Here is a 19,204-nt window from a genome sequence, read left to right on the forward strand (position 1 = left end):
AGGTGGGTCACAACAGACAGTCATACACGACTTAAATGTTTTACTTATGGAATCAAGTAAGATAGGTTTACAAATAAATCTATTAAAATGTGAGCTATTTTTTACGACGGGAACACCAGATCCCATTACTGAAGCTACCTGGAATACGAATTCAGGCTGTGCTACCTGGAATACGAACAATACCAACTCATGAGATATCATTATTGAGAGCACCACTACACGAAGATGAATATGATAATTGTGTGGATGTTCACCTAAACAGTTAAAAAAAATAACCGAGAGATTAAAAAAAAAAAAAGTACCAGCACATATAGTTTTTCCTTTTAAAACACTCTTTAGGTATTCCTAAATTGACTTATTTTTTACGTACCGTTCCAACATGATTCAGGCCAACTAAAATTTTTCAACTAATGACATTTTGAAAATGTGTCTGCAATCAATATTCAATTCTAAGTTAAATGAAACTCAATGGGCACAAGCAAGCTTACCCATTCGTTTAGGAGGTTTAGGAGTACGAAAAGTTTGATTTGAGCCTCCTTGCATTTTTGTCTTTTTCTTATGGGGTGTTGTCGCTTGTCTCCGAAGTTCTTAATATTCCAGTTAACGAAGTGAAGATTCCTGATCTGACAGAGGCATTAGAGATATGAATAGGCATTTACTACACATTTCCGTCTGCAAAGGAGTCGCAAAGGACATGGGATAAAATTGTAATCAATGAGAGAGCTTGAAAACGAAGTGATTTCGCAAAATGATGTTGATTCAGCTCCCATGAAAGCACTATGACAAAAAGAGTCTGGATCATGGTTGCAAGCCACATCCTCGAAAAACACTGGAACATTTTTAGATACAAATATTTTTTTGATATGTTACGCCTAGGACTTAATATTTGCCATGAATTCACATGTGCGTGTCAAAGTCGAATGGATGAGAAAAGCTTACACGCATTAAGCTGCATCAAAAGTGTGTGTGGGGGGGGGGGATTTCACGTCACAATGAATTAAATCAAATAATAAAACGAACCCTAACCAGTATAGACTGTCCTGACATTTCAGAATCACCAGGAATGTATCGGAATGATAACAAGCGGCCAAATGGAGTTAACTTGACACCCTGTAAAAGGGGCTAGTGTAACATGTGTAGAGCTATTTTTGTCCCATCTTACTTAATGTCAACTAGTGAAGAAGCGGGAAGCGCAGCAGACACACTGTATATGCGGAAACATTCTAAGTATTCAAAACTTAAAGATCACATTTTTTATTGCGTTTGCCACGGAAACAATGGGTGTTTTTAGCAAAGAAGCCAGAATGTTTTTGAAGGAATCAGGATCAAATTTAATTAACAAATCAGGAGATCCTAGAACGGTTATTTTCTGACAAAGAATAAGCCTAGCCATACAAAGAGGCAACGCAATTAGCATATTAAACTCATTCCCATCTTCACCCAAGCTGGATGAAATTTTTTTATCTAAAATAAACATTTTTTGAATGTTAACAATTACTACTTGAAAGACAGATACAGTATGAAATTATACTTTTGTTCGTTAGTGTGTGACTTGTGATTATGGCAAAATCTAAGTTGAGAGGATTGAAACACTTACTAATCATTATGTGTTAACCTTCGTTTATTACAATCATTGGTGTATACAGTAAAAAAAAAAATTACATACTACTTTTATTGATATTTTGCTTATAACCTTACCCCCTTTGACTTATCGCACTGTAACTTTCTAACATTTAAGAACTGCACAGAATATTAGAATATAAATGATCCAATATAACGTATGCAACTGTAGGTATATCGGTAATATTGCAATATGAAACGCTTGAAGAGAACTTTTATCAATAAACACGAAAGTAATCAATTTTGCTCCTTCGAATTCTTATAGTTCGTTCAAAAAATAATACTAAGCGTCGAATTTTCACTGACAGCTGTCAGCAATTTCAAGACTAATGTAAGAAACTGCATTTTATTAGAGACAGTAGTATGGAAACTAAATGTCTGTATTCAAAAATAAAAAGTTCTCGTTGCTCCACAGAATACACATCTTTGTTTTTTCTTCTTCTTCTCCAGTGGTTGGTGACAAAGGTGAAGTTGTCATGTAGCTGTTCCAACTTCTGTTCAGTGCCCATGTCCTAATTTAATTTGCTTTCCTCGTCCAAGTAAAAAAATGTCTCTTGTGCCTTTCTCTCTACTAATGATGAAGACTTCTTTTATCAATTTCACTTTATCGATGTTATGTTTCGAGTCTTCCAGGTGTTTTAAAAGGTCTGATGTCCGAACATCGTTCCATTTGACATGCCAAACACGTATTTTCATCCAAATGTGTGTGTTTCTCTTTATCATGCTTATATGATTATCTTGGCATCTGCATCAAATTAATAAATACATGCGAACACGAGCGGATTGGTGAAGAAACTTTTATAAATTTTTAAATTTTTCAGGATGTTCTCTGGGTTCTTGTATATACACTTCGATGAACTTACAACATAAAAAATTCAGCTTGATTCTTGTAAACAGTATTGGATATAATGTTCTTGACAGGAGCCTGTACTCAATAGGAAAAAAAAAATAAAATAAAGTGAGATAAGAGAAAACTGAAGAAAATCTGTGTCTAGTACGCATGAGCTTATAAAACGATGAATGCTACTATTGTTTAAAGCAGTGACAAAATAAGTGAAGTGGATAGACGTAGATTAGTCTGGATAACATGCGAATTCTGTGCAGCAACGAGATACTTTTATTTTTTAATCTAAATATTTAATTTCCATTCTCTTATCCTTACCTAGAAAAAGTTTCTTACCTTGCTCTTGAAACTGCTTATAGCTGTAAGCGAAAATTCGACGGTCAATATTACTTTTTTAATCGATGAATAAGAATTTAGAGGAGCAAAGGTGGGTGCAGTAGCTTTGATTTTACTGATAAAGGGACAGTGCTTTTTCACTGTATAAAATGAGTAACAAGCTCGTGTTTAATGTTAGCTGGTTGGATTCTATTTGTGGTCTTTTTCTGCATATCGAGGCCCAACACCAAACATATACATCTATAGCTTTCCCATGAGATTATATAGTGGCTGTTTTGCTGAAAAAATTGTACTAAGCAAATTAAAATCTATATACTTCGGTATATAAAGTTCAGTTAATATGTGAGTGATAAATGTAAAAATATCACATGTGCGTGTCAAGATCGAGTGGACGAGAAAGGTGTACATGCTTTGAGCTGCATTAGAAGTGGTGGTAGAATTACACGACACACGGAATTAAACCAAATAATCAAACGAGCACTCGCCAGCATCGATGTTCCTAGCATCATTGAGCCACAAGGATTGTATCGAAATGATGGTAAAAGTACGGACGGAGTAACTTTAATCCCTTGGAAAATGGGCCAGAGTCTTGTATGGGATGTAACATGTGTTGATACTTTCGCTCCTTCATACATAACACTAACATGTGAGGAAGCAGGAAATGCAGCAGAAGCAGCGGTTAAACGTAAACATACAAAGTACTCCAGATTGAAAGAAGACCATCTTTTTGTTGCCTTTGCTACAGAAACGATGGGAGTTTTTAGCAAAGAAGCCAGTGAATTTTTGAATGAGTTAGGTTCAACTTTAATTAAGAAGTCAGGCGACGCAAGAAGCAAACACTATTTAATACAACGAATAAGCCTAGCAATACAGAGAGGAAATGCAGTCAGCATTTTAAAATCCTTCCCATCAGCACAAGAGCTGGATGAAATTTTTTACTTAAAATAAGTAGTATAAACATGGTGATGGACAGCGATTTGCTTTCTAAGTTTATTTAGTAAATCCGTTCTATTTCCCTTTATATTTCTTCGCTGGGATGATATTCTTATTTCAATTTTTTATCACTAATTCCGAAAAGATTTGCCTAAGATATTGAACTTAGACGGACTTTTTTCTTTTTAAAAAATTTATAGTGCTAAACTGTGGTCTCCAGTTCCTGTTCTGTGTTCTGGTAACATTGAATGTGTTTGTCGTTGTCGAAAATGGAGTGCTAGGTGTAGAAGTGTCTGATGAAATAGATTTTTTTTACGTTTAAAAATAAAAAAAAATTGTATAGAGTTGTTGATAAAATAAAGAAACTAATTTCAACTAGTTTAAATGGAACATATCATTCAGTTAATATGTAAATACATATATATATATAAATGACATTGCATATAATATTCTAAACAGGAGACTTCCGGAAATATTAACTTCATGTGAGGTAATACAAATTCCGAAATCTCAGAGTTCGGAAGAACATCTGAGGCCTATTCCACCATTGAACTTGGGAACTTTTCACTTTGCAAATTTTGCAATGTGAAAAGTTTTTGAGTTTCTCCATTAGTTTTGAACAACTTTGCAATTTGATGTTCTGCAACTGCAAAATTGCAGTCTTTGCAAAGTGACAGTTGAATTGCAAAGTGCTACTTTAGACGCTGTTTTCTAGTTAGTAAACTGCAAGGATTCATAATAGGAATTTCAGTGAATTATTTCAGAAATGAGAAAAAAGAAGTTGATGAGAAGAAAATAGCAGTTCTGCAAGTGGTCAAAGAAGAACGTAATACAGACCCGATTGTGTGATTCATTTAAGGACAACAAGTTGACCAAAACTATACTATATCTGGAAACATAGGGCCTTATGCAGTCGTTCTGATGTGTGACTAGTGCCATACTATAGAGATTGACTAGCATATGTTTGCTGCAGTAGTCTGGTCATTAGTATGACGCTAATCATATTTCAAAACGACTCTGCGTAAGGCACATACGGCCTTATGCAAAGTCGTTCAGACGCGTAATTAGTGCCATACTAAAGAGTTCGACTAACATATGTTCCTGCCAGTGGCGGCGTTTGGGCGTTAAAAGTGGGGGGGGAGACATAATCTGAATATTTGTATATCAATGTTAGTTTTCCTGGTTGTTTTTAACACTTTTTGACGAAAATTTGTATAACTAATAGGATACTATCTTTCAGTTAAACTACTGTATATCGTATTTCATATTTTATTAAGTAAATTGACAAGAGCAACGCGAGTAGATACTAGCCCTTTGTACTCTCAAACTACGAAAGTGTAAGAAGAGATTTGATTCCTTGCTCATGAACATCTTAAAATTCTGTCTGGAAAATTGTGTGATCAGATTATTTAATAACAAAGTTGCAAAACAAGTAAATAGAAAGGATAATACTAATCATAGTAATGAATAATGAGGCTTGTTTTCTAGAAGTTATATTGAAACTGAAGATTAATGAACATGTTATATTTTTAATTCCACACATCCCATTAAATGTACGTTATCACTCTTACAAAATGAAAGACAGTAAATAGTACAAGCATATGCTACGATATTTAAAGAAATACGCAATTGCAATATTAATTACTTTGAATTGCAATCAAAACGCAATTCCTAGCTTTTTTAATTCCACGAGAAGACAAATAACCAATACGTACTCACTCAATGGCAAATACTTATATGGCACCATTCTTTTCTATGAACCAGTAATACGTACAAAAGCTTTACATTTCTAAATTAAAATAGAAAAGAATGCCCCTGTTTTCTGCAGTAGTCAGGCCTTTAGTATTACGGTAATCATACATGAAAACGATTCTGCATAAGGCCTATAATGTTTATAAAAGAGTTAACAACACGTGTTCTAAAAACAGTTGCTATTCACACGCTGTGCATTTGAGCACCATTTCCTTGCCAATGAAAGTAAAGAAGTATTTTGCTGTCTTGCTGTAAGGGCTTTACTACGTTTTGTTTTTCTTTCCAAAGTCGATTCAATGTGCTCCAATACGAATTCTACTTGCTCACTTGTCAAACGAAAGCATTCTTTAAACTGAAATAAATTCATGCCGTGGAAGTTGATTCTCTTTTTATACAATTTCTTAGGAATCATATCCTCACTGGATTCATCACTTGATGAATACAATAACCTCCGAATCATTTTCAAACGACAATGGCTCTTAGTCCATCATTCAGGCAAAGCGAAACTTTTTTTTTTTTTTTTTTGCAAAATCTTGCTTTGCACTTTTCAGTTTTAAGATGATGGTAGAACAAGTCAGATATTTCTGCAAAGTCCTTGCAAGTTTTCACTTTGCACTTTGCACTTTTCTCTTTGCAGAAATATTTTTTCGAGGAACATAAACCTTGCTGCAAATTGCAAAACGCAAAGTGAAAAGATGCAAAGTTCAATGGTGGAATAGGCCCCTGATCTGGTAAAACGATGCATATTGCTATTGTTTGGAACAGTGATAAAAGAATGATTAAACAACATAATTGGTCGAAGACTAGTCTGGATAACACTTGAGTATGGGGATAGTAAATAGTCCATTGTCCGTAATGAAGAGAAAAAGGAGATTTAAAACATTACTTTTTCTTCAGTTTCTGAGAAAAGTGCAAACTTTGGGCTTCCACCCTAAATGAGAGAATAATATGAATACGGATTTATAATTGTAAATTAATATTGGTTTTATTGTAACCCCGTAAAGAGTGTTCCAGAATTGGTTATGAGACATGTAACAACAGGAGAACATTTAGCATTAGAAAGCTTTATTTTCCAATATTTACTAATTCATTTTATACACAGTTAACCGCAGAATCTAATGCTGGTAATGTAACACTGATACGGAAAGGCAAACCACTTCGTGCACAATTTTCTGAAGTACAATCCCCGTAAATACTTGGCAAACGTAATGTAAAAATCCTATAATATCGGAAAAAATGAAATGAAATCTTTGAGTTTTACGTCCCACGATTATGCCGGTTAGGCTAAAGGAGACTGTGATGATGAGTAATGAATGGAATTCTGGAATGAAGAAAGTGGGAGGAAACGGGAAAACCCACTCACACGGTGTTTGTCCAACACAAAGTTCACTTGGCGGAGGTTGGGATCCAACCCGGGACCCCAAGCACCAGAGGTGAACGCTCTACCTCTGAGCCACCGCGGCCCGCATATAATATCGGAAGTGAAGCGTTTTAATTACACAAAGCAGAAATAATTTTATAGTGAAAACGATGAAGAAAGATGGAGCGAAAGAAAATACCGTCTACCTCTTTAGCTTATTGGTAACCATGCGAACATAAAGGTATAGGTCAATCAAAATTCTAGTTTATCATCCGACATAGTATATTAACACTTGCTGACTAACACATTTACATCATTGGAAGGTTGCTGAAAAACTAAACGAAACGGGAAATATCCACTTCAAAATATTCTCGGAATGTTTAAATGCAAAGCATTGGCTTGTTGCCACCAACAAGATAGATAAAAATTCTTAAGCTACGATAAAGTAAAAGAACTAAGCCATATAGTACTTACAAAGTAACTGTAATAACGTCCGCCTCATTATTTTATTAAAGATACTATATACTTGGGATACGGACAAAATCTCGCGGCCGAAACATCGCCGCCCAAAATCTCGCCGGGCGAAAACCTCGCCACCCAAAATCTCGCCGTGCCAAAACCTCGCCACCCAAAATCTCACCGGGCCAAAACCTCGCCGCGAATGAAACTTTTCTTTAATATTTACCCAATGTGTTTCTTAATATGCAATTCCACATTACAAATAATAATAATAATAATAATAATAATAATAATAATAATAATAATAATAATAATAATAATAATAATAATAATAATAAGAAGAAGAAGAAGAAGAAGAAGATGAAGATACAAAACATCGTGTGCGTGGGCTTTCTCGGGTTATTCCCGTTTCCTCCCACTTTCTTTATTCGATCATTTCCTTCATCCTGGTCATCTACGTCTCCTTTAACCTATAGGACATAATCAAGGGACGTCGTAAAAACTCATATATTATTTCATATTTTCATAAATATTATTAGATTTTTGTTAAAATTTTAAGTTTTTGGATGTTCCAAAGTTCACGAAACTAACCTCGTTAGTTGTCATTACTTTCCTTATGCAGACTTTCTTTCCCTATAACCAGTTTAAAAACATCCTGTCGCCCTACCTTCACATTGAAATCCTCTAATACAGAAATAGAATTTTCATATGGTATCGCAGGACTTGGTCAAATACCCGTGATACTTCTTCTGAAACAGCGTCTTTTATACCGTCATCCTTATCATCTGTTGGAACATTTACATTTTGGTCAGGCGAGATTTTGGGTATGGCGATATTTTGGGGCGCGAGGTTTTGGCCCGGCGAGATTTTGGCCCGCGAGGTTTTGGCCAGGCGAGGTTTTGGCCCCGCGAGATTTTGGCCCGCGACGTTTTGGGCGGCGAGGTTTTGGCAAGGCGGGGTTTTGGCCCGGCGAGATTTTGTCCCGCGAGGTTTTGGCCCCGCGAGATTTTGGCCCGCGACGTTTTGGGCGGCGAGGTTTTGGCAAGGCGGGGTTTTGGCCCGGCGAGATTTTGTCCCGCGAGGTTTTGGGCGGCGAGGTTTTGGCCAGGCGAGGTTTCGGCCTGGCGAGATTTTGGGCCGCGAGGTTTTGGCCAGGCGAGGTTTTGGTCCGCGGGGTTGTCGCCGCGAGGTTTTGTACCCAAACCATATACTTATATCGAGGGTTGGCTGGTTTAAACCAGCTGAAAAAAAAAAACTGGTTAAAAAACGAAAACTGCTTTAAACCATGTTAACTTCATGCTGATCTTTCCACATATCAAACTATCTGCATGAGTTTCATCTAGTTTTCACCTTTTAATCAAGGTGTCCCATACTCAATGCTCGGTCGAACCACAACCCTTCTTTCAAGTGTAAACCAAATAGTGGTTCGGATGTCACTTCAAGCAAAAGTCTTCTCCTCGGTAACCTCAGTTTTACATAAGAATAAATATAAAGTCTAAACATAGAAAAGACACCAAATTGATATTTTTGTTTGCCTGAATACCAGTTGTTTTATAAAGAAACCAAGGTTTCTTAAATATATTGATAGAAATTGGCAAAATTTATCGACTGCCTACGTAGCTTTCAACATTAGCTTGGAATGGACTTTAAGTTTTAATTTTATTGAATGATATCCACATACTAAATTTGTAATTTAATCCCCCAGCTTTAACGTACTGATTATGGTACGTTGACCTTAAAATTGTACATACCAAGCAATAACGGGATTTTCCCAATGGCTAAGATGGGAGTTTCCCGATTTATATATAACAGTTTCACTTGTGCAACTGTTTATCTTTTTGTTCTGAAATGATTCTTGACGATTATATTACAAGTATGTAAGGATCAATACAACGTATTTTTATCAGGAGTTACTCGTGAGTAAGTCGGCAGACTCATCGTATTTGTGGCCAATTAGTCCCGGTTCGAGTCCAAATGGAGGACTATTTCTCTCGGATGTAAGCCGAGAAGCGGTTTGGATTCCGCTTTAAGCTTATGTGACTCCTTCCAGCATAACCCAGTTGTTGTATAATAAGACAAAATAAACTTATTTCTGTCCATATGTAATATATAAATTTAGAGAGAAAAATTATTTAACCCCCCCCCCCCCCAAAAAAAAAAACCTGGTTTAAACCGAAAAAACGGGTTTAAAGCTAAAAAACCAGGTTGTTTTGTTCGAAAAAAACACGGTTTTTGCTAACTCTGCTTATACCACAGGAGTCAAAGAAAATCACAATCTAAATTGTTTCAGGGCAATTTGGGAAGTATACTTCTAATGTCGGTGCAATCTATGGCGTTGACAAATTTCTCACGAAAAAAAATAAAATTAGATCTTCACTCAGCTTATTGCTTCCCGGTGCCTTGTTTGCTAAAAAGAAACTGAAAAGTGTAACTAATCGTGATAAAAGTTTTGAAGAAATTAAAAGCAAACGAGAGAACACCAAACAATTACTACGGACACTATGTCGCTCACATGGCTTGCGCCGAGAACACGAAACAGTCTCTGTACAAGTACTTAAAAGTGTACCACAAAATTTCAGTACCTCAAAATTTGTAGACAATGAGGAACACACCAAAACACTGTTTTACTATATAGAATTGTATATATATATATATATATAGTATTTGAGTATGTTGCGAAATTAGGAAAAAAGTGACAAAACACATCCAAATGTCTTCCCTACCCTAAAGACTTAGAACTTATATCACACTTACTTGTATTTTGTTTCTCTCCCTACAAATTGAGCCATCATTCGTACGGCTATGACATGAAATGGTTGACTTGCAACAATCGCAGCTGCCCTTCCAGTGGTATCCCTTACTAATTGCCGAATGAACTGTCTTCTTTTCTCGTCATCTGATAATTCTTCATTATCATCGTATTGAGCTTCGTTCTCTCTTATCCCAAAACAAAAGTTTTCAGTAACTTTCTGAAAAGTTATTCCACTAACAGCATTACCGCAGAGTTTAGCGCCCAATCCTCTGTAACACCCTGAAATTCCATCTACTCTTTTGATGTGGCCAACTATGTGAGAAAGAAAAGAAAATAATTTATCACATATAAAATGTAATATTTGTTTCCAATTGAAAATCAAATATTACTAGGAAAACACTGTGATTTGTTATATACATGAAATAGAAAGATGGTTGTACTAAAATCATCCAAATGTATTCATACATGGTCTGTAAAAAGAGAGAGAAAGCAAATAATTTGATTTCCTGAAAAACAAGATCTCGGTAATTAACATACAATTGATAATTACATACAATTGATAACTTATATACACGAAGTAAGTACATGGGTTGTTTTATACTAAAATCATGAACTTCTATATATAAATACATATTAGAACAATAATAATAATAATAATAATAATAATAATAATAATAAATAAGATTGTGTTAATGGTCATGCCTTTCTCCATTACAGGTTAGGACAGGCATGTACTCAAAAACTTAAAAAAGTTCGATTAAGAAGAATGGCACGATTAGAAATGTTGTCAACAAGACACAACATTAATTATCAAACATCTTTTGAGAGAGAGAAAATAAAGGTACCCTCGAGATGAACATTTTCATTCGGTTTGGCTCTTAATTCTGGGGAGGCTTGAAGCTGAGATGTGATATTGTACATATGGCGTTTTACCAAAAAAAAAAAAAAAAAAAAAAAAAAAAAAAAAAAAAAAAAAAAAAAAAAAAAAAGTTTTATGTGATCATACAAAAATGTTTACAGATAAATGATCTTTTAATGCCTGGATTTGCTTCACTAAGCTGGATTTGCGTCGTGTTTAGCTGCTTGTGGCGAAGCTATATTAGGGTCTGGAGGACCGGGCTCATAGTCGAAAGCCTAGATTCCAGTGGTCATGTTCCTACAAACTAAACTATTGGAAAACATAATATTGGTCGGCAAATACTGTGTGTTATCGAATATTCAGAACTATTTTTAATGCAATAGCAACAATCAACATTTGAGTTAACCATTAGAATAATCGTTAATAATCGTTCATATACAAAGTTTATGGAGACCTTAAAGCTAGTTCATCTCTAACATGAAGACCTAGTGACATACTTTACTTTTGACATACATTTAAAAGCCCTTTCTCCCTGCAGTATAGGTATTTTAGTAAAAGAGAGATCAGAAAAAAATTGAATTGAATGTAGGTACTAATTACATTCATAAATTCATTTTAATCTGTTTAACCGTTTTACCGTTATGGTGTAAAGCGGAACTTACTTTTATTTTTAAAAGATACTAACTCAAATATCCGTTCTTCGAATGAAAAATATTGGAATCTACTGGTCCCATTAGGATGCACATCTCAATGAAAGTGATATAAAAAATAACTTCTACTTATATCATACATTTTCAAATCCCCCCAAAGAACTCCCTGACTCTTCTCAGTTTCTCAGAACGTCTTTTGAAATTTTCGCTGATATGTAATCAGACAGACTTTATGATGTTCATGGAAAAAATAATACAACGGATACGTAATGATATATCTTTAGACTAATAAAGTAGAAATATGAATAATATAAAAAGAAGCAAAAGTTATTTTACTTTGAAATTACAAAACATTTTCTTAATAAAAGCTTCTGTACAAAGCAAGGTATCATCTCTGAAAACTTGAATCTGCAACGAACACTGACCAGGTTTAGAATACTGACTCATAATAGTTGTACAATTTGAATTCGAGCAATCCTTTCCGAACTGCCTCATAACTCTATTTGCCCTCCTGCCATCTAACCAACTATTTTTAACTAGTTCAGCTAAAAGAGACCTCATGCGATTATCACCGACCTAGAGGGGACTGCTTGAAGGAACACCTTGTCCACTCTTAACTATAGAGAAACTGATTCCTCAGGTATGATAGACATTAGACAAGTTACCATTATCCTTTATGGAGCAACAACAAGACGCTGGTTGAAATTATCTCCCCTGGTAATTACTGTTTTCCGCCATGCAGAGTGGTATCGGCATACTTCGGAAAAAGCTGCGTCAACAATTTAAAGGAATTGCAGAAATTCATCAAATCGAATTAAAGTAATAATACAAAACTTTAATGGCACTAGTTAAATTTAAATAATTACTGACAAATAATAATAATGTACAATAGTTCAATTCCCAACGTCCTGAAGTTCTGGCTACATTATCAAAATTTGTCATGTTGTTCCATAATATCCGCGCGTTCACACTCGTTTACTTACGTCCTAGCTTAAATTTATCTTTCTAAAAGCAAGAAATTGTTTTAAAAGTCCAACGACGAAAACTACATTAAGAAAGGTAAAACATATACAAACAGTTGCTTTGCATTTGAAACACTCTTCTCATACATCTGTCAAACTACACGTTCTTACGAAAAAGCACTGCTTTACTTTTCTTTTCCCTCGCTGCTCGGAAATAAGGTGATTAGATTCAGCCAATCAGAACTTTTCTGCTGTTGCCTAGCAACTGAATTCTTGCGGCGTGCTTGAAGTTGTGTGTGTTGTTGAAATTCGAGTACCAAAACTTTGTACGCTCCCGCTATCTGTAAGTAAATAGTCCCTTTCCAAATAAACATATACACAGATACACACCAAAAACTTAAAAATATAAACCTCAATTGAACTGAATTTATTTTGAGTTTAACGTCCCGTTCAGCAGCGAGGCTATGTGAGACGCAGACCTACAGAATCCGAACCACATGAGCTCCTTCCGGGAATCGAACTCGGTCCTCCCACGCCAAAGGCGCGTACGCTAACCACTTAGCCACGAAGGAGCTCAAATATAAACCTGAATAAACGGCAAAATGTCACCTAATTCCATTTGTGACATAAATCACTCAAACATCAGATCCTGCAGAAACATTAAGATCCAAACGAGAAAGCGTTCTAGTTAATATATAATTTAAGGTGACTTCTCCAGGTAAGAACACATATTTGTAGACACTTTCTGAAATGTCGGCGAAAATCCAAAATGACCAAATCCGTTTTTAGTTGCCATTTCTTAAAGCCAGTATGTGAAGAAAAAACAATATAAACGTTTTACACAAGAATATTTTCTTCATTTTTCACATCAATTCTCATACATGAACTCGACGAATAAAAAACAAGGTTATCCAAACTTATTTTGCATCATATTTTTTATGACTGACAAAGTGTTGTAAAGAATTGGACTGACAGGAGAGTATCAAATTCAGTAAGAAAAGGTTCTATTTTTGAAATAAGTGCTTTAAAAATGAAAGTTTACGGATAAACATTTTATCATCTCCCAGCAGACCTGACACAATGTGACAGCTTTAAAAGCTCGGTATATATAGTAACAAAACTTCACTAGGAAACTTCCTGTGCCTCTATAGGAGTATACTTGACAGTACTGAAAGATCCTTAAATAAGTTATGCAGAGCTTTTAGAAATTCAACGATTCTTCAATTCATTACCTCGATTGCAGGCTTAAGAGTCTTCATCCCGGCGAAATTAAAATACCGCTAATTTTATAGTAAGTATGTGATATCTTCAAATAGATAAAAGATAATTGAAATATGGAACGAGAACGCTCTAGACAATATTATTTTGCGTGAGATACCGTTATCACAAGTCACCTAGCGGCTTTCCGTTTTCAGCTGTTTAGAAACGCGAAAATAAATGCCGATTTTCAAAATGGCTCGAAATCGAAAGCAGATAAATGAGTCGTGATAGCGGTTTTTCATGTAAAATAATATTGTCTAGGGCGCTCTTGTTCCACATTTCGATTATCGTTTATCTATTTGAAGATATCACATAATTACTATAAAATTAGCGGTATTTTAATTTCGCCGGGATGAAGACTCTTAAATGCTGTATATACCATATGCGTACTTAATTTGAATTTTGATAGGCAAATTAGTATCAAAAAGTATGCTATTCATGTATAACAGATTACTAAAGCCAACATTCCATATAATACAAGCGCCTATATCAGCTTCGTTGGGAAAATATTGGAGAGATTCGCAAAAGCAACGAGTTTCTCTTTCTTTTTCTTGAAAGTTTCAAAACTATCTCCTATCTGTTAACCAAACTCTTAGCCTCCAGCGAAATATTCCTGGACATCAGAGAGAAGAGTACAACTGTTTGCATCGAAACATGGCACTCAAGTCCACAGATGGTATTATTTTAAGCTACCTATGATAGGACAATGCTACTACTTCAACTCTAATGTGGTTAACTACGAGTAAGATATGAGTGAGTCCAGCGCCAGGAAGGCGAGAACATTTCTTTGTATTTTAGTAACATTCAAGTGTTATTTTTTTGGAACAATGACTTGTCATTTCTGCTGCTCATGACGAATTTTCTCATTTTCTACGTCTTTCTTCGCCTGCCCTCTTGTCCGCCCTGGCCAGCCAGAATCGTAGGAATACAAAATTTGAAAATGTGATTTGGTTAAGTTTGTTTGCTTTTTTTTTTTTCTCACTTGTAGTACTTGTGCGTGTGTGTGTTTTGTTAAAAGTATCACTTTTTTCTTTTCTTTTTTTATCATCTTAATGTATATCTGTATTTTTGTTGTATATAACCGTATCTATTGACTCAATTGATTGTATATTTTTTGTATAACTCAATGTACTCCCTTGACAAGGGTTAGGTGGAAAAGCAGCAATATGCTGAACCTCGCCCGCTTGAATCAAGCCTTTTTCAATTCAATTCAATTCAATTCGACAAGAAACCTTCCTAGTGAGAAGGGAGTGCATGTGGAAAAGGGAAGAGTACATGTCATGAGAGGACATCGCCAAGAAGAGGACATCATAAACAAATAGGACAATTCATCGTTAATATAGATCAAATATGGCTACAGATGTTTTTCATTTTGAAAAAGCTACAAAAAATTATCTTTATTTTTTCTTTTCGTTTACATGAAGAAGTTTACTATGTGCAGTGTAATATATGAAAGTTTTTGTTTTTAAGTGAAATTAAAATTTAACTCATCACACTTTCTTTGGAATTCCTTTTATTCCTGGAGTACATTCTGATGTCCTGGTACGTTGACCTGAAGAGGGGTGAGTACAATGTGCATACTGTGTATCATAATGTTTTCTACTTCAGACAGATATCGGTCGGTGGTTTTAGGCAGATGAATGTAAATATTACCGCCCTGTATATGAATAATCTGTTAGTAGCCTTTGACTCCGTTCCCCACTTTACGAGGGCACGCTACTACACTCGTAGCATATGAGTCACAACGTTAAAGTCCCGCAAGGTAGGCTACATGAACTATGAGATCTATGTAAATCTTTAAATCGGGTATTTTTTTAATTAACAGGTTTAGAATAGATTTACATAAGGACTATTTTTATTATTATCAATATTAAAATTTCATTCAAGAGCTATCTCTCTCGCTCTCGCTCTACCGCAGATATTCCTGCATCATAGTTCATGGAACCCACGAAGACAGATGATCTTTCCAGTTGTAGAAGAAAACCACTGTCTTAATAATAGAGAGAGACCTTACGCTCTACATCAAGAATAGTGGTGGCTCAAGGTGACTACTTGTGTTCTGAGAGTCTCACACGCTCAAAATACAAGCAAGCATCTCTGTGGACTTGTTCCCATTCTCTCACAAGCGCCCACCTTATTCAATTGGCTTTCCCATCAAGGATCGTATACTACCTCTCACTATACAATTAGCACCCATGGTTTAGGGCGAAGCATACGCTAAATAGCGTAAGCGTAAGGGCACCTACCTTGCTGTACCAACAGAATTACAAGGGTAGAGTATTATTTTTTTTTTTATGATGTCTGTAAAATTTAAGAATCAGTGCGCTAATATCCAAGAACCTTATTGTGTTACGTAAATTTGAAAGTGTGTTTCTATAGTGTATGTTTAAATTGTTTACTTATTCGCATTGGATATACGAGAGCTCAAACGCGAAAATGGAGGGGCAATTTAGATTTGATGAGTACGCTCAGCGTATTGAGCTTGAACCTAAGATCGGTAGTGAAAACGATATTACGCTCAATATTAACGATAGTTCCAACGAAATGGACAACGAGACAAGCGTAACAGGAGTTCTCACTGAAAGTGAGAAAGAAAATGCAGAATGTGTAGGAACCGGTGACTGTCACCTGCGTTCCGGTGACGTCACTAACAGAAATCGAAGTGACACAGCTGAGGGACAGAGTGGCAAACCTGTCCAGGAAAATACAGCTGATGTAGCTACCAGTACTAGTGCTACTGTGGCTACCGGAAGTCAAGTCACCGAGACCGGTAGTGGGCATTCTGGGTCTCAGTTTGTAACGACTGCAGACTTATCTAGACTACTAAACAGTTTATTGGATTCTATTTCGGCCAAAATTGAGCAGTCGAGTGCATTGGTGACTGAAAAACTTGACAAATCGTTGGCAGCGAAAATTGATTCATGTGTTGAAGAAAATAAAGAGGCTCCAGCAATTGAATGATTCATTTGCGGCAGTGAATCACAGACTTGACACTTCGAACATGGAGCTGCAGACACAGCTAGCGTGTACAAGTCAGCGCATACAGGCTTCATTAGAGGAGGTCAGTGATAGAGTTCGCTCTAATGAAGTCTCTATTGCGTCATGTAATAATGAAGTAAGAAGGGTGGAGCAGTTTGTGAAGGATGCTCAGAGTACCCTCTCCGTACAGCTTACAGAAGTAGAGAACCACTCGAGAGATTTAGGGAAAGGTTAGGAGGACTCTCCACTAAACAGATTGATATTAATCATGCAGTAGAGCGCATGAATATCAGAATGGATAGAGTAGGTAGATATTTCGAGAACGTTGTAGACAGTCAGGCAGAGATTAGAACTGAACTTCAGACAGTGCAAACTGAATTTGCACCGCGATTTGAAACCACAGCACAGCTGGAAGACAAAATTGAGAATTTCCGAGACGAAATGTCTCGTGAGATTCAGAAAGTGAAAAAAAGTACGAGACTCGAGATCGAGACACGACAAACAAAGAACAGAGTAGTGGTCAGAAGTGGTCCTAGCACGAGCTATTTGTTAGTCCCGCATGAGCTGTTGTCGAGCAACAATAGTGAGTCCGTCTCGTCCATGTCACGAGTGGGAGGACATGCGGACGTCACCATAGTGCAATCGAGTAGCGTAGCGGCCCAACTTGCCACTGCAAAGAACACTTTCATGCACAGGGACGTAAACTTGCCGACATACAACGGTAATGAGGATGAGACAGCTACACATAATTATCTGATTGACTTGGATAATTACTTCGAGCTTACTGGAGTAGCTCCTGAGCTCCGAGTTAGTTTTCTAACTCGGTCTTTGAGAGGCATCAGCCTGCAGTGGTACAGATAACTTGTTATGCTAGTTTCCTTGCGGAATTTAAGAATAACTACTCGAGATCTGAACGCTTAGCTTCCTTGCGTGCTACTGTGTTGATGAGCCAATATGACACCTGGCTATACAGACAACTGAGAGTACTTGCTCACACAGTTGCAGAGAAATGCTGTTCTGGAAACGCCTCTGTCAGAACAAAATCTCTTGAAACTTTTACCGAGACAGCTTCCCCAATGGATTTGCAGATGTTTAATTAGTGCTAAGCCACAGAGCATCTCGGAGCTGCTCTCGCTAGTTAATGAGGTTCAACTGACTCACAAGGAGAATGGTAACCACCAGCAGCGTCGCAACATACACGTGCTAGGGACAGCAGAAAACAATCAAACAGCAGGTGGGGACTTCAGAAGGAACACAGGACAAAACAGAGCGCAGCAGCGGCCTTACACTAGAAATAGTAGAGGTAGACTAGAAAGGTCCAATATGAACAGTGAGCCCCCGCAACGAGCCACGACAGGCTAAATTCAGAAGTAATGGAGCTAGTACAAACAGGGGTGCTCAAGGCCATAACAGAGGGAATAGAACTAGGCCTAACTACCAAACGAGACATGAGAGAAGCAAGGAACAAATTCAGGTTCTCGAATCTTATGAACTACGAGACGAGACAAGGGCTAGTATTTCAAGACAAGTAAAGCCTGTAAACAATGGATGTGTCCCGAATGTATCTCGTAATTGAGAACATTCGGCGCACATTTGGAATCCCATTAGCGTGGAATCTTAGAATAGCGATTACACAACAATGAGATCGGATTATTATACTGAATGTGTGCTGGAAATTTCAAATAAAGAAACAGAAGAAACCGAGACATTGGTTAAAGAATTTGAAGTAAATCTGAGTAACGAATGTAATAAGTGGCAGGAAATTATTTAAAAAAAAAAAATTAACGAAACTTTAAATAATTTGGAAAAAAGTAATAGGAAATTAGAATTGAGATTAAGAAATGGTAATATTATACAGCTAGATCGAACTGAGTATAATGAGGCCAATGCTGTTTGAGAACTTACTTGACTCTAGTGAAGATTTACTAGTGAGAAATAACATGATACCTTTACCGGAAATTGAAGTTATCGTATTCGCTCTCTTGGATTCTGGATCGATCATAAATGCGATCAGTACTGAGTTATGGCAGACAGGGAAGCATTGTAAGCCTGGACCTGCATTCCTTAAAACTAACAACATTGAGGTAACATCAGCATTCGGACGAAAAGTTGCACAAATTTTAGGCCAGATTTTATTTGAAGTTGTGATAGTAGGAAAACAGTTTGAAACTGTAGCTATTGTAGTGCATGGGTTGAATAGAAAGTTAATTCTTGGTTCCCAGTTCTTTGCCGAGACTGGTGCTGTTTTTGACTATGGGAGAGGGGTGTTCAGTTTAAAGAAGCCAGTCGAAGTGGAGGTCAGTTTCAGAGATATGGAAATATCAAACGAAGACCTGGTGCTCAGAAACATAGAGATTTTCAGTTTTGATGACTTTGAAGCCGGGGGTCAAGAAAACGTTTACTCGCTTGTGAGAAGTAGACAAGTTGGCACTCCTGAT

At 36.4% G+C, this 19,204-nt stretch overlaps 1 protein-coding gene across 1 annotated transcript in view; it reads right to left on the reverse strand.

Annotated features, from left to right (window-relative positions):
- LOC145662762 (mitochondrial carrier homolog 2-like) overlaps nt 1-19,204 on the reverse strand; it is a 217,171-nt gene that overhangs the window by 109,350 nt on the left and 88,617 nt on the right. The window contains exon 3 of the mRNA XM_081728633.1: nt 10,059-10,368. Coding sequence (XP_081584759.1) covers nt 10,059-10,368 — 310 coding nt within the window. The remainder of the gene's footprint in view (nt 1-10,058; nt 10,369-19,204) is intronic.

This window comes from Thermobia domestica, chromosome 10 (assembly GCF_964235325.1).
Source record: "Thermobia domestica chromosome 10, izTheDome1.hap1.1, whole genome shotgun sequence".
NCBI classification, from domain to species: Eukaryota; Metazoa; Arthropoda; class Insecta; order Zygentoma; family Lepismatidae; genus Thermobia; species Thermobia domestica.